Source organism: Rhamphochromis sp. 'chilingali' (genome assembly GCF_963969265.1).
Source record: "Rhamphochromis sp. 'chilingali' genome assembly, chromosome: 15".
Lineage (NCBI taxonomy): Eukaryota > Metazoa > Chordata > Actinopteri > Cichliformes > Cichlidae > Rhamphochromis > Rhamphochromis sp. 'chilingali'.
The window spans coordinates 8557148-8573585 of NC_137942.1; the positions used below are offsets into that span (position 1 = coordinate 8557148).

General features: G+C 38.1%; 1 protein-coding gene across 2 annotated transcripts; it reads right to left on the minus strand.

The window, feature by feature from the left end:
* Positions 1–3848: 3848 nt before the first annotated feature.
* On the minus strand, positions 3849–16427 carry stat3 (signal transducer and activator of transcription 3 (acute-phase response factor)). 2 transcript variants are annotated; one of them, XM_080904359.1, is made up of 24 exons: positions 16188–16426; positions 13571–13720; positions 12830–13073; positions 12645–12737; positions 12470–12551; positions 12266–12366; positions 11344–11495; positions 11001–11159; positions 10702–10794; positions 10482–10541; positions 10341–10370; positions 10151–10244; positions 10018–10065; positions 9757–9840; positions 9143–9241; positions 8865–9000; positions 8723–8775; positions 8534–8628; positions 8031–8170; positions 7715–7936; positions 7508–7550; positions 6058–6117; positions 5120–5217; positions 3849–4875 (listed from the first exon to the last, which is right to left on the minus strand). In XM_080904359.1, exons 2-24 carry the CDS (start codon positions 13696–13698, stop codon positions 4835–4837), a joined length of 2355 nt encoding a protein of 784 aa, XP_080760485.1. In that variant the 5' UTR covers positions 13699–13720; positions 16188–16426; the 3' UTR covers positions 3849–4834. The 2 variants fall into 2 exon arrangements, with proteins under 2 accessions (XP_080760485.1, XP_080760486.1); XM_080904360.1 differs by lacking the exon at positions 6058–6117 and having other exon boundaries at positions 16188–16427.
* Between the last annotated feature and the right edge of the window lie 11 nt (positions 16428–16438).

The window sequence follows — 16438 nt, forward strand, 5'->3', positions numbered from 1 at the left end:
TCAAAGACAGAGTGAAAAACTCTCATATTGAAAATGGGAAGTAAAATAACAGCTCATCTCTCATGAATTCACAGAAGTCTTTTTTTATGGCTGTATAAATGTACAATAGGTTGCTGTTTGTCACAACTGTTAAAACCTACCTTGGCACAGTTTCATTAAAATATGTTCAGCCCTTTTTAGAATGGTTGCCTAAGTTTGTCTTATTTATTCATAGTGCCAAGCAAATAAATACATCTAAAAGAAGGAAAGAAACATAAGTTTAAATATTTTGTACAGCCTAATGGTTGTTTCGGATTTATTCATGTACACTAACCTACTTACACTCAATAAAAGAGTTCATCAAATGCACTTCGTTGTGTTTTTTTTCTTCATCAGAAGAGGGTTCAGCTGTTTCGTGGAAATTTAAAACACTTATTTATTGTCTTTTTTTATCTGGAGTTTGTCTTTGTTTCCTATGTTATTCTTGGTTTTCCTTTAATACTGGTACACTTTGAGTATATTTTCTGCAATGACGTCTCACTTGTTTGTGGGCCTGAAGCAGTTCCTGGAATTTTAAAGCCAAACTTATTGGACATTGAAATTGACTCGTAAACATGTTTTACACGTTTCCACTGTGTTGGGTGAGTTTTCTCTCTTTATCTGTAGTAGCTGGACTCATCAACTTTGGCTTGTGACTGTTTGAGTTGAGTTGAACACCATTAATCTAAACCATTGATAAATAATGTTTATATCAGAGTCTGTCCCTACCATGTGAAAGTTTCAGCAGTAAACAAGACTCATCAGGCCAATCTTCTGTTGCCCGAATTGTAGCCATGCTTCCCTGTTTTTCATGGGCAGGAGTGGCACTCAGTCTAGTCTTCTACTGTTGTGGCCCATCTGCCTCCAAGTTTGATGTGTTATGTGTTACGCATCGCTTGATTTGGTGATCACTTGAGTTGCCATCGCCTTCCTATTAGCTCAATGTATTGAGGGTATTCTCCCGTGACGTCTGGTATCAACAAGATATTTTTGCCCACAGAACTGCTGCTCAGTGGATATTTTCTCTTTTTCAGACCGCTCTGTCTAAACTCTCGAGATGAGTGTGTGTGAAAAATCCCAGTAGATCAGCAGTTTCTGAAATACTCACATCAGCATCTCCTGCAGCAGCAACCAAGAAACATTCAAATTTACTTCCTTCCCCAATCTTACGCTTGATTAACTAACTTAACTTTAGTAGGTCATCTTGATCATGTATATCTGCCTAAATAGACTAAGTTGCTACCATCTGATGAGCTGATTAGATACTTGCATTAACGAGCAGCTGAACAGGTGTACATAACAAGGTGGCCAGTGAGTGTGTACAGCAATAAGAAAACTAAAAACAATACACAATTCTATAATGAAGGGTCTCTTTCATTTTCACAGCAGAAATATGCTTACCAAGGTAGAGAGAAATCATATTTGTTAGTAATTATAATAAGATTGAACTCTGTTCTCTTGAAATGTCCCAAGTTAGAAAACTCTGACCTACAACCAATACACACAATAGTAGTACAGTGAAACACACACAATTCAGTGGAAGTCAGCAGTTACTAACGCCTGCTTTTTTATTACACACATCTGTGTGTACTCCACATTCCTTCAGTCCTTCAAGATTGCTTTTATAGCTTACCCAGTCGATGCAGCATATACGTCTTTGTAAGTGCCCCAGTAAACTTATTACAAGCAGTTTAGTTCATGATTAAAAAACCTAAAGTTTAATTACAGAACAAACCTTTACAAAACACTAAACTATCAGTATTTCTGAATCTGTCATGGTCATGGGTCTGTGACCCAGTGTTTATGTGTTTTTTGGTTTAATTCATATTCTTTGATTTAGTGTTATTCGTGGTTCTGTTTCCTCGCTCTTCCTAGTTTAGTCATTTGCATTTCTAGTTTTTAGGTTCTTGCTCATTGAGTCTGTTCCCTTTTGTGCTCTGGTTGTCCCGTCTGTGTTCTCCCCAGCCCGTCATGTCTCTTGCCCTTTCTGTCTCTTCAGTCTGTCTTGTACCCATGCCTGTTTCTCCCTCGGTCCCAGTGTCAAGCCCTTGTCTCTTACTCTGTAATTCAGTGTGTTTCCTGTTTTATTTTGACAGTCTCTCATCCTGTGTTCAGTGAGTTCAGTTTCGCTTCCTCCCTCGCTCATTGTGTCTGATTACTTCCAGCTGTGTCCCCTCCTGTTTTCCATTCTTTCCTTATCCTCTGCGTAATTATGTCCTCCGCCTTGCTCTGCTTGTTGTCGTGTTGCTCACGTTGCTGTGTGTCTCCATATCTATCTACATATATATATAAATAACTCGCTTATGCACCCTCGGGGGCGTCTCCCATTTCGACTTCGGGACTTCCAGGCCATACTCGGCACAGATATTTTTGTATACTATGACAGCCACATTGTTTTGGGGTTCCATGTATGCCCCGCCTGCTAGCATCTTGCACCCTGCTTTTATGTGCTGGACTGTCTCAGGAGCATCTTTACACAGCCTGTCTTGAGGCGCCGGTATATATTAGGTTATTTAGCAACAGATAAGTAAGCTTTGAAAAGAGCATCATAGAAAGGCAGAATGCCTCAGAAGCAAAGACGGGAAGAGGTGTACAAATCTGCAGAAAAGAGCGTCAAACAATTTTTGAAATTGTCAATTTCAGAATAATTTTCCTGGATGTGAAATTGTGAATACTTTTAATATCTTCATAAGATTGCAAGAATCTGGATAAATTTGCATACCAGATTCAGTTTTGGATCCCTCTGATCTTCAGGCCCTCAGGCAGTACTGCAATAAAAACAGACAAAATTCTGTGTTGTAATCACTGGAATAAGTCCAGAAATCATTGTCTGTGAACACAGTTCACCACAACATCCATCTTTTTGGAACGAAGTCTCATTTAAAATAGACTGAGACAAAGTGGAAAATTGCTCTGTGGTCAGATAAATCAAAATCTGGAATTGTTTTTGGAAAAGAACGTCATATACTTGAGGAGAAGGATCATCTAGTTTTTTATCAGCGCTCAGTCCAAAAGGATACAGTTTTGATGGTAGCGGAGTAAAAGGTATAGACGGGTTTTAAAGCAACATACGTTCCCATCCAGACACTGGTTTTTAGAGAAAGCCTTACATATTTCTAGGTGTTTGTAGGTGCTGAAATGGCCTGTGTCCAGATGTTTCACCAAGTGAAAAAAGTGATGTTTTATATATTCTACTGTGAATAAAATGACTTTAAAAGATTGAATTGTTACTTACAATTTACACAGCAACCCAATGTTTTTGGAATTGGAGTTGCAGAACTGATCTGACTTTATTGGACAGATCAAAGTGAAAAGTATCCTTTCAAGTCTATGGTTATATTACTTGACTGTTTTTAGCGCCAACCTTTCTTTATGATCTTTTTTAGAAAACCTCTGATGTTTCAGCAAGGACAAAGTGCCAAGTGCTTCATTTTTGGCACAATAACTGTGTGGACTTCTCAAGTGTAAGTGTTATTTTAGTTCAGGCAGGTGTGTGATGTGTAAAAAGGAGTTGGTGAAGGTTAAGCATAAAAATATCAGCTACAGAGATACCTGCAGAACTTCTCCAGGATATTAAACACCTGTCTGAAGCATTGTTCACACGCAATATAAAACATAAATAAAAGTAAAAATAGGGTAATGACACCATCCATTGTTACTGGCTTCCTCAATTAGTCTTATGCAATTAAGATGGTGCTTTAATGAAATGAAGGAGCTTTCCATGAACTATAAAGCAACTGTGGACAACTTACACTCATTTATAGATCAGCGTAGGCTGTTTTACTGGCATTCCTCCTTCAAACACAAACAACACTACTGGCTGAGGAGTAATTCATTAAAATGGTTTATTTACATTTTGAGCACAACGCCGTTTTCTAGTTCTGTAACTCTTGCTGATAAAACTGCCAAACTGACAGCAGATTTACACTGTGGCAATAACAGGTGCAGTTTTGAGTTGTCTATTCCACTAAAAATACCACGCCAAATACTGAATGACCCCACCACGCATTGCACCCTGTGGTCTGACACCAAAATATCACAGTTACACAAAGCAAAATCATGTTGTGAAGGTCTACAGAGGGATTGCTGCTTGTGCTAGTCTTTCTGGCACCATTAATAGGAGCCTTCACTACAAGACAAAGAAACATGTGGCTTAAATTGTACAATATTAAAACGAAACATTTCAAACCGTGAGCTGACAAAAACTGCATTTCATAACTTCTCACAATGCTAAAGGAGAAAAAAAAACTTTACATGAAAATAATTTCACAATTGTCAGAAATTTCTTGTCTCTTTACACACCTCGATTGGCTGAAACAAATACAAGAAATATTCCAATTTGTGTAAAAAGCATAATGAAAGAGAAACCGTTTTATACAATCAAGATAGGGTGAAACAACGACACCATGCTGCGTTTGGCAGGGACACTGAAAAAGCCTAGCTTATACAACAATTACTCTCATTACATTTTGTCATTCAAATAAAAGAAGACATTATTCATAATTTTTCTAAAAGTAAACAACCTATAACTCGTGCTTAAATGTTTAATGTACTTGAAAAAAAAAAAGAAAAAAGATCTATTAATTATAAGGAGAACCATTAAAAAAAAGAGTAAGTGCCAATTCTGTTTCAAAAGAAAACCTTCCAAGACCAACTGCCTTCCCTATTGTGTGAAAGTGAGAATTTTTTTTACATAGAAAAAGAAACAAACTGTACAGGCACACTATGTGTGGAGAGAAAAATGAATCAAGAAATTCTCTAACATAATATGAAACCCAACAAAGAAGGAAGTGGCTGAAGTACTCAATGACTCTTTTCACATAGGCGATGCTACATCCATTTCCAAAGTGAGTGAATCTGCAGATTAAATAAATAAACAAGAATAAAGCAATTAATATTTCAGCCGAATGAAGTACATTTATGCTTAACGATTAGGTCTTATAGTAAGAACATCTTTTGAACATAAAGACATTTTGGCAAGTCCTTTCAAAGGGTCTGACACATGGTTGTAAAGATAAATAAGTGTTTGGGGGAGGAGGTAAAGCCCTGGAAATGTACAAATACAAATGTGTGTGTTTGTAGTACATGTAAGTAGACTCACCCATATGCCCTGGAGTAGCTTCTGCTTCGTTGTGCATCAGGGAGTCAAGGGTCCGGGGTGACATGGGGAACAGGTCACTGGTGTTTCCAGAGTTTGTGCTGTGAAAAACAAACAGAGTAAAGAGCATAATATTAAGTACTATGCCTGGCGATGGCTACACAAATCAAATATGAAATACTATCTGTGGTAAGAAAAGTGATGAGGAAATGTGATGCAGCTATCAGAAGTTAAAAAAAGGAGCTGTGATTCTGCTTTGATAAACAAAAGATTGGTTATTGAGTAAATAAGTCACTCCTGTCTCATCTCACTCTGGCAGATGATTTAGCATTGCCTGTGCACACAATCACTGCAAAAGAGCAGGGCAAGGGATTTTGTTTTTAAATGTATATAAACAGCATAGGTCATTAAATGCATTTTTTTTTTTGCTTTAAATCAGGCAGTACTGTGCTCAACTGAACAGAAGGCAAACTGAACGGATGTTAATGACAACTAAGGATCAAGTGGATCGAACAGGCCAGAGTCTTTTGTTAAGGCTTCACAAAAAACAAAGTCCCCTTTTTGTCTTTTTTCTCCCACCAAACTCACTTCAGCCTTGTCCATTTTATCATGGAACTGATTTTGAATGTTTTACCTTTTTATATTATTTGAATCACTTGTCACTCAAACTATTATGACATCTAATTCGGACCGTTTAAGCCCCACAAAATAATGTGGATGAGGAATGATAAAGAAATGCCTGCAGGAAACAAGAGTATGGGGTGAAATAAGTGAAAGACTAATGAAAGGCAGGGAGCTACTTTTGTATTAGAACTAGGAACAATGTCTGTATGTTGGACTCAAAAATAGGAATTATGTAGGTGAAATTACTACCCATCAAACACACAAAGTGACAAAATGCACACACAGCCCTACATGCCAACTCCCCCCGAGTGGCCTACCCTGGGAATCCGTTCCCAAGCAGTTCACTGTCCGGCAAGTCCATGAAGACGGAGGGACACCTACGGAGACAGGTCAGGATCTCACTGAGCAAACCTCACCATCAAACCTACTAATACAAGGCGGATGACCCGTTTCTACATTCCCCTCGTGTCAGTCAACCTCACTCTATAAAACTCACCTGCAGCTAACGTCCAACTCCTCTGCCTTTCTCATTTGTGCTCATCTCAGACATTCAGGAAAGATTTGATGATCGTCAATAAATATTAATCGTGAATACCAAAAATTCTAAAATGGGAATTCCATTCATGTTGTTTCCCTGCTAACTGGTAGAATTACAAATTTAGAAGTTTAAAATGCTTCTTTGTGCTTCCTTTCGTTCATCCTTAAGACTTTAATGTATATTTTGAGGTCTAAATATGGTCTAATAAACAGCAACATCAGTTGTGATTAGGGATGGGTATTGTTTAGATTTTGCCCCACTGTTATCAGTACAGTGAACACCTCTTTGAAGCGAATGCTCTAAACCCTAACCATTTGAGATTAATATTAATAAACAAATCTACGATTACACAGTTAGCTGGGTTGTGGTTCCTTTTTACAACTTCTCCATTATTCTATACTGAGTTATAATGAACTCTATATGTGAGCTCTTTGCTGCTGATGTATTGGCATATCTGCTTTCTTGTACTTACGGTAATGAGCACTTTCCATATCATTTCTAGTGAAAACGAATGCTTACATTTCCCACCCCCATCACTAATACTCTATCTGTGGGTGTGTGTGCACAGTTCTGGGGCTTCCCCTGCCCTTCATTTATAGATTCCAAGGAAGAGAGCTCTCTTCTCGCTTGGGACTACAACACATGATAATCTCTCCAGAGAGAAGAACTGACAACATTACAGGTTGTTGATACTTTACGCTCAGCACTGGTGCCCATTTAATACCATATTTTGGTACCCATCCCTATATATGATAAGAGAAAAATCCATACTAAATATTTGGAAATGGCCAGTGAGTCAGATGATGGCGTACAGAAAGTGTGAGACATGGCTATTCGCATGTCGAAAATGAAAATAAATTACTTTCACATGTGCTCAGTGAATACACAGCCAGATGGCCCATGTACAAAGTCAGTCTAAGCCAGTTCCCTACAGAATCTAATACCTGGGTTCACAACCCTTTTCCTGAACATTATGATTCCTCCTTCCTCCTTCTCACACTGAGAGTTAAAACCTCTATGTTGTTTTTTTTTCCTGAACATTTGATTAACATTTGCCACATGAAACAGTCTGAATCTGTGTCTTAATCAGGAACACTCAGTCTTCACAAAAGAAAACATCAACAGGAAGTACAAAGAACTAATATAAGCGTTGGCCACTGTTTGGCATGCGACCATCCTGTAAATATTATCATTCTGAGATACGGAAGAAGGGAGTGGAAGATACTTACGGGGTAACGCAGATGAACTTTGTCTTCAAATAAGGCTGAATAGCTGTTAGGGAAAAAAATTGGAGAAAATAATGAGTACTATTAAAAACAAAACAAATAAAAAAAAACCTAAAAAACACTTGCAATGCTGTTATAAACATACTGAGCAATATGTTTGAGTTTCTTTTTAACTAAATAAAGACTATGAAGAACAAGGCAGTAACTTACTGCTCGTTGAGTCTCCTCCCATCTCGGCTTCAGGAGCTGCTTCTGGCCTGCAGTATTTCCCAAAGGCTTCCTCTTTGGGAATCTCAGGATATAGGTAGACAAGAGGTGAAACCAGGATATTGGTGGCATCCATAATCTTGTAGCCCATGATGATGTCAGCAAACGACATGCTGTTGAGCTGCTGCTTGGTGTAAGGCTCCACTGACTGGATCTGGGTCTTTCCTATATAAACACAAAAAAAGTTCAACATCACAACAAAAAGAGCACATGAAAAAAAAAAGATCATCAAAACAGCATGAAGTTCTGAAATACTCACCACTGATGTCTTTCTCTACCCATGTAAAGGTGATGCCCCCCTCCTTGCTGCTCTCGCTGAAGCGCAGCAGAAAGGTACCGGGAGGTTTTGGACTCAGAATAGCTCTCTCTCTCTCCTTACTGATAAAACCCATGATATACCTGTAGACATATGAAGAAATGAAAATACTCTTAACCCTGTAACACCAAGTTTGTAATATTTAAAACATGAGTTTTTCAGATTTCTTTTTGTCAGAAAAACCTAAATAAATTGCACAAAAACACCAGCTATATTAAAAAAAGATACCAATTAAAACATGTATGCACTAATTTATAATTAATATTTTTGTTTAAATGTGTCATAAGGTTAAATGATACACTCCAGTATCAAACATTTTGAATTTTCTGGCAATTATTTCATGGTTCAGGCTTTACGGCTAAAAGAAAGTCTCTTCCATGTCAAGAAATTTTCTAATATGAAAGGAAGGTAAAAGGCTTGACTGTAAACAAAGCATGACCTCTCACCCTTCATTCCACAGTGCAAGAATGTACTTTTTCACCAGGTCAATAATGTTGTCAAGCCACACCCAGAAGGAGAAGCCTTTGCCTGCCATGTTTTCCTGTGAAGTGGAAGAAAGAAAAAAAAACTCATACAAAACAATAAAATATCACTAACAATAACGCTGAACAATTTAGTGCCATTTGTTGTAGTACCTTGCAGAACTTGGCCCAGGTGATTTGGCATCCAGAGTAGTTGACACATGGTCCTATATAGATAATTAAAGAATTAAATCAGATTCATAAAGAATCGTGAAAAACTAAAAAGACTTTGATATTTTAGGGCTTGTCATCAAACCTAGTAATTTCTCAGCCAATGTGGTGAGCTGTTCAATGGTCAGGCCTCTCTTGGTGGTGGAAGAGAACTGCCAGCTCAACACCTCAGCCACCTGGTCCCATGTCCCCACTGGAGGTTTGGTGAAGAAGTTCACGTTCTGTGCAAAGAACCACCAAGGCAAAATGTTATGAAAACATACACATTTCCTACTTTCTACTCAAACAGATCTTCAACTCCATTGAGTTAAGATCCACCTCATGCAGAGTTTAGTCCCTTTCCACCAGAGGGTGCTGTCTTACCTTTGGGTGGTTAGTGAGCATGTTGTACCACAGGATTGAAGCCCAGGCATTTGGCATCTGGCAGATGTTTGATATAACTACCACAGGCAGGGAATGGGTCTGCAAAAACATGGTGTGTGTAACAAAAAAAAACAACATCCATCATCCAAATGTTATTTATACATGATATTGTTTGTCATATATTTTATTAGCTATTAAAAAAAAAAATAGACTTAAAAGTTAATTTAATTTTAAATTAGGATTAACGCATTACTAAAGGAGCTGCAAATTCAAATATTATGATTCTCTAACAAATCACCATTTGCATCAGCGTAAATCTTCAGTGCCAGTGACCCTGCCATTAACTGTGGGCAGGTCAAAAAAAGGGCAAACAGAAGAAATTTTGTGTTTTCAGAATCAGTCCCTGTAGAAGCAGTGTTGATGAAGGTGACTGGAGGCGGACGACTTCATAAATGACTAACTTGTCTGGTGACTAACTTTGTATTGGGTGTCATATAACGAAACTGCATTGTGCTTCGGGAGTGTTTCGAATTTTGCGGATTATTAGTGTTGCTTGGGTTAATAACGAAAGCAGAAATATGCTCCATTTCATGACACACAGTGGCAGTACTCACCTCCAGATCTATCTTCAGGCCCTGGTGATAGACCTCTGTTTCAAACGTGATAAGATGCAGTTCCTCAGTGACAATCAGAGAGGCCTAGAAAACAAAAAACAACCTACTTAAATCTCTTTATAAAACTATATGTATACGAGATAAAGAGGCCTGTTAATTACAGGTTAAAGCAGAATTTTTCACATGCTAAATACAGTTAAGATTCTGTAACGAGCGGTTTGTTCACTACATTACACAAGTCCAACAAGAAATAGGACTTACGTCGCTATTGGTCCGTCCACCATTACCACACCTTTGTTCTCGCAGGGTCTGCAACAAACAGGAAGTCAGTGCTCCGCAGAAGGCCTTTATCAGATTACTTCATAGCTTTCAACCGGGAAAACGTTTGACTCACCAAGTGTTTAAACTCTGCTGACAGGCTACCATTGTTGGACTCCTCCATGTTCATAACTTTTGTGTTAGTACCGAGGATGTTAAACTTTCGTGATCTAGTAAAATCATAGTAGAGCACAAAGTAAGAACCTTTTCTAAAATACTACACATTAAAAGCTCTGAGGTTTGAAAGTTTGTTTTTAAAGTCTTACCCTCGAATTGCAGCCACATCACCAGATTCCCTGAAAAATAGAGATGCAATGAGTAAAGCAGTACATTTGCTTTGTCTTTCTATCCAAGTGATCAAAACTTAACAGAAATGTTGGATGATAAAAATATATAAATAAACTCACTTATCAATGCAAACTTTAATTTTCAGCTGGTAATTGAGCTCAGGAAACTTTACCAGTAACCTTTAAAATTTTGAGAAAAGAGACAAGACAGAACAAATTCATCCACTCATTAAAATGACTGTTCCACTTCCCATTATACAGGACACAAAAAATGTTGCAATAAAATGTATAATCCCAAGTATAAAAATGTACAATCCGGTGTTATAATCCTGATTCTCACCTGACTTTATTTGTGAACTGCACGCCTGTTTTGATAACCAGAGGTCTGTCCGGATGCATGGGCATGCAAGGCTGTCTTTCAACCACAAAAGCACTATGACACAAAAGCATCACATCAATACATGATGAGCAGTGTTAAAGGTATAAGTTCCCTAAGTAGTAATTTTAAATGTTTCTGAAATTTCACATTTACAATATAAAAACTGTGAGAGACTATGGGAAGCCTTAAACAAGTCAATAACTTAAATCCATGCAGATCAAGTTAAGACAAAAATCTAAGTAGATAAACATCAAATGTACCTCTTCATTAGGTTTCTGAACAAGTCCACAATTTTCTCCTCAAGTGCGGGCCGGTGCTGAATGATGGGGTCTCCTTTGTAGGACACCTTCTGTTGGAGCTCTTCCAGCTTCTTGATTTGCTGACGAATTTGGAGCTGGGACTCAGCCAAGGATGTAATCCTGATTAAAGTAATAATACAAATTGCAAATCAGACACTTGTCTATATGAAGGGAGTAAGAAGAGCAGAGACCAAAGTCCACAGTCACTTGGCCAGAATCATTAATTTATGATGTGAAACCTACTGTGAACATATCTAATAATAGACAGTCAATGATTAATCTCTGCACCAGTTTCCAAGTTTACCAAGTTTCAAGGCGATCGAGACAGATGTTTGGAGGGCCTCCAATACAAGCAATCTGCTGTCTCCTCTTCCAGTCAGCCAGTTCTTCATCTGTCAGGTTCTTCTGTACATAGTCCATGGCAGTCAACAAGCCTCCCATCTCCGTAACAATTTGCTATAACAAAGCAAACACAGCACACATTAAACATTGGCATAAAGAGTTATAATCCATCTGTGGTCCAAACTTTGTACCACTGTTAAAGATTCAAACAATGGCTGTGTTAATATTCAGGTTTAAGACCAAGATTATTCTTTACTATCATTCAGCTAAACATTTAGATGTTTCCAACTATTTATTTATAAGTGACTTATGTATGTATGTATGTATATATATGTATATATTGTACTATTCTTAGTTAGCGTATTGTCTGTCTTGTCTTAATGTTGGTTTAAAATGGAGCACTGTAACAAAAAATAATTTCCCCCAGGGATCAATAAAGTATTCTGATTCTGATTCTGATTTATCAATCTTGCATTTATAATTTTTAGCCAAATTTCTATTTTCACCATTGATGAATGTAACTAGCAGTAGTTGCTTGTTCAGTACACTGCTGTCTGGCAAAATTTAATGGTCAACATATGTGCAGCATGCACAACTAAGGGACATTTGGTTTCACAGATGCAATGCCACATCTATTGCTTTTTGTGCTAGCCAGCAAACTTAAACTGGGTGTGCCAGCTTAAGTCCAGAGGTGTTGTTTCATTTCGATCTAATTACTTCCTAAAATGCCTCTTTATACATTTTTGCATGCCCTGAAATGTACAAATACAAAGGTTTCCCTTTATAAGGCATTATAATGTGTTTCGAATATCCTTGTTTTATAGATGTTACCTAAAGCACTTGACATAACACATGCTTAAAATCAATAAAGTTTAAAAACCCACCCTCCTGAGCTGATCCAGGGCGCTCAGCATCTGCTCGAGCTGGGCCATCTTCTGCCTCGTTGCAGCTGCCTGGCTATTTCCATTTAGATCCTGGGACAACTCTGGGAAGAAGGTGAACAGGTCACCGTTAAATTAACTTTTAGCTGTTAATACAGGCAACACAGCTAAGAAAATTACATCAAAAACATAATAAGGTAATTATACCTCCTTGGCTTTTTAGGGTCTTGTAATTGAAATCAAAGTCATCTTGCAAGTTTTCAAGCATTTTCATCTTCTGTTCCATATCCTGTGGAGAAATGGGTGATAATGTACATACATTTATGCCAAGAAAGACCAATTACGTAAATATGCAGTAAGTGACTCTTTAATGAGAACTAACCTGGACCCGCTTCCTGATGTCTTGAAGATTGTGCTCCAGTATCTGCTGCTTCTCTGTCACTACTGTTCCAGTGGGATGGGCTGCCTGGCCATCCTGCAAGAGAATAAAAGATATACTACGTAGAGCCATTGTACTAACTATATACACCATAAAGTCTGAAGCTAGGTCAATATTGCTGTATGAACCTGTGTAGCAGAGGTGGCAGTCTGCAGCAGCCTCTGTTCTTCCCACAAACAGCGGGCAACAATGCGAGCAATATCCATCGGTTTCTCCAAGTACTTGCTCTGCAGATGCTGTTTAATCCTGCGGAGGTTATGCTGGTAGAGCACGTTGTTCTCCTGCAGGAAACGGCTGTACTGCTGATCTATTTCTCCCAAGAGGTTGTGGAACACCAGTGTAGCATGTGACTCCTTATTGGCAGCGTAAGCCCTTGTAAACGACAGGTAAAGTGATCAGTATGTGCTCATTTCTAATTTTTCCTCATACATTAAGGTCAAACTCATCCCCATTTGCCACAAGAATGAGTACTCGGGTTAACAAGCATACTGACACATTATATCAGAGTGCCCCGATTCCTGTGGTGGTGTTATAAGGAAAGAAGAGGGTGATAATGAATAAATAAAAACATTTTTAAAGCCAAAAAACATTTTGGAAATCATAATGAGTGGCCATCTCCCAATCCAAAGGGAGAGAAAATTACATGAATTAAAATGTAATTTCACAACAGAGCCTAGAAATGTAATTTTTATTTATTTATTAACCTTTATTTAACCAGGAAGATCCCATTGAGATTAAAAACCTCTTTTTCAAGGGAGACCTGGCCAAGATAGGCAGCAGCAGATGTCTCACAGTTACAGAAATTACTCAAACACAGGCAGCAACAACACACATGCAACAATAAGTGAAAGAATACAATTATTTCTTACCAGTCCTGACTCTCAATCCAAGGCGCAAGAAACTGTCGCAACTCCATGGGGAAGCTGTCACTGTACAAGTGGTAGAGTTGCTCCAGGTACCTGGTCTCCAGCTGCTGTAACTGGTTCCACTGGGCCATCTTGACACTCACCTCCTTTGGCCTACATAAAAAATATGAGTGAGACAACATAAATTCTCCAAAAATTCTATGAAAATACAAACTGATAATACATACTGCCACAGTTCCTGATAGAATCAGGAAAAATTAACTGTAGGGAAATAGCTAAATATCAAGTTTTCTCTGAAAACGATGTCAGGCCCATACAAGCTTCCTATTCAGTACAGTCACTTCCTGTTCACCGAAACACTACGCCTCCACCAAGAAATTTAGGCCAACATGAACAGCTGTCAACTCCCCGAGCAGACAGGAGTTAATGATCTTTGGTGGTAATTTTGTCTCGAAGGTATGTCACTGCGCTTTCTGTACTTTGCAATTTGAGTAATAGTGTTTCATTCATTTTCAATCAATCACCTGATATCAGATAACTCTTATCTAGGTTATGTAACTATAACTTTTCCATCAGATCCACTTGAGCGGTTCTCCTAGCCTTCTCACATTTTCAGCTAAAGGTTACACCATTCCCTGAAGAATTTTCTACTGTACACTAACAATAACCAGACATTCAATAAATCAAAAAGGAAGCCATTTCCTTTGTTTAATCCTTACATAACATGTTGGATAGTGTTGCAGTAACATCATTCCACTGAATGTGTGTACTGTGTTCTCTAATACACCTAAAGTTCGACTTTAAATATAGGCAGAGACGTTTAACAAAGCTTTCATGCTTGGTAGCTGCTGACACAGAAATGTACTTGACAAAAAACAAAACTTCACTTTCTGTTTCCAAATGTAAAGATTTTCTCCTGCTGACAAAGCATAGCACCGAAATAATGCTGTTCATGTCTGAACAGGTTAAAACATGGACCTGAATTTCCATCTGTCAAGGTATTAGCATTATTCAAATCAACACTACATAGGTTCCATATTCATACACATGGAGGTGAGTGCCTTCTCAAAAGCGTCATTTTAAAACACCAACAGAAAGTGGATTTCCCAACATTCACTGAAATTAGTGTTCAAGGAAAGCCACTAGTTTCGGTAAAACCCCCCAAAAAACAAAATCACTAATATGCTCACTAACGCTCACTAATATTGTGTTGCTATTTTAAGCAGTGAAGGCGCATAATTAACTGTCCCACAAATGTTGCATTTTTCATATGACCAATGTTCCTCTTCCCACATCATATGAAAAAGATGCATTCATCCATGGTGTAGATTTCTGGGCATGTAAAAACCCTGAGAGAATCAAACCAAAGAATAGGCAAGTCTTTATCAGCTCAATAAACAACAACAACAACAATAAAACAGTATTTCAAGTTAACCATGACCCTTAGGCACAGTTGTAAGTTTATTGTGTAACCTACTTATCCTGTTTCTCCTGAAATGGCTGGACTATTTTGACATTTACTAAGCCCTTCTGTGAGATCTCTGCAGAATTATACGTGTGCAGTTACAGAAATAGTTGTGTTTTATTTTTAATCAAGAGTAACTTTAGACAAGCAGCTTGTTTATGTCAGATGAAAGGAATCCATAAAGTCTAAACAACTCATCTGTTGGTTGCATAACTTAGACATTTTGCTTAGGTCTCACACATTTTGTGTTCCTTTTCTTTTCACACCTCTATCAATGTCTGAGCTTTAAAACTAAATCTAAAGCTCTCAAATTAAAATCCACAACTCAGAATTAGTTATCATAAATAAACCTGTCTACCCAGCTTGTCCACTGCCCTATGCTCGGAAGTAAGTGGCACAAACAGTGCCAAGCAAAGTGCCATTCATTAAAACTCATACCTATGATATTCCAGGAAGCACTTCCTTGAGACAACAACGAGAAACAGTAAGCATGTCAACCTTCACTGGCAGTGGATGAAAACAATAGTACAACTACATGTGTTATTAGGCAAAAATAAATAAAAAAAAATACTGATTGATTATGATGTGCGTCCATATTCAAAACTCGTCAAAAGTTAATAATCTGCTAACTCACTGTCCCCAATTAAAGCCTAATTTATTGAATGCAAGCCTTGAATCATAAGGCTAGGTAGTGGGTGTGCTGTCCAACTGATGGCATGGTGATGGGCGTGACAGCTTAAAGAAAACAGAAAGAACTGAACTGAATTTTCCTCGGTCCAAAGGGGCATCCCGTTAAAGCCCACCTTCCCTTTTTAAAGCATATCAGATGTACTCCCATTATTAAACGAGGCGTTAGAGAGTAGACGAGAAAAACAGAGCACACAAACACAAAAACTCTTAAATATTACGTCTGTAATATACATTTTACAAGAAACGAGCAGAACTGTAACACACTTAAAAACGTTATTACCACTTTAATAAATTATATATCACTGTGAGCAGAGGGGGTTTCTCCAACGTGAATAACTAAGAACCTATAAAGTACTGCAAGTCTACCCCAGCAGCGTTATCGATATTAGAAGTAGACGTGCATTAACATTACGTTAAAAATATAAAATTTACACCAAAAGCAGAAGTCGATTTATATTTGCTTACCTGGCTCGATGCCACTTATTTAGAAAGTTTCTCCGCCAAAACAGTAACCCTTCTCATAAAACACACTGACGATAACGGTCAGTGGCAACTTTCGTAAAGATTTTACCCACAAAAACGAGGGAAAGAGCTCGAAAAAACCCCCGTAAGTCTTTATATTCTCTTCCCAACACGAGAAACGCTTCTTCGTCGCGAGTACGGATCTTTCAGTCAACCCATCCCCTACATTGCAGACTTTCCAGCCAGCCAAACTC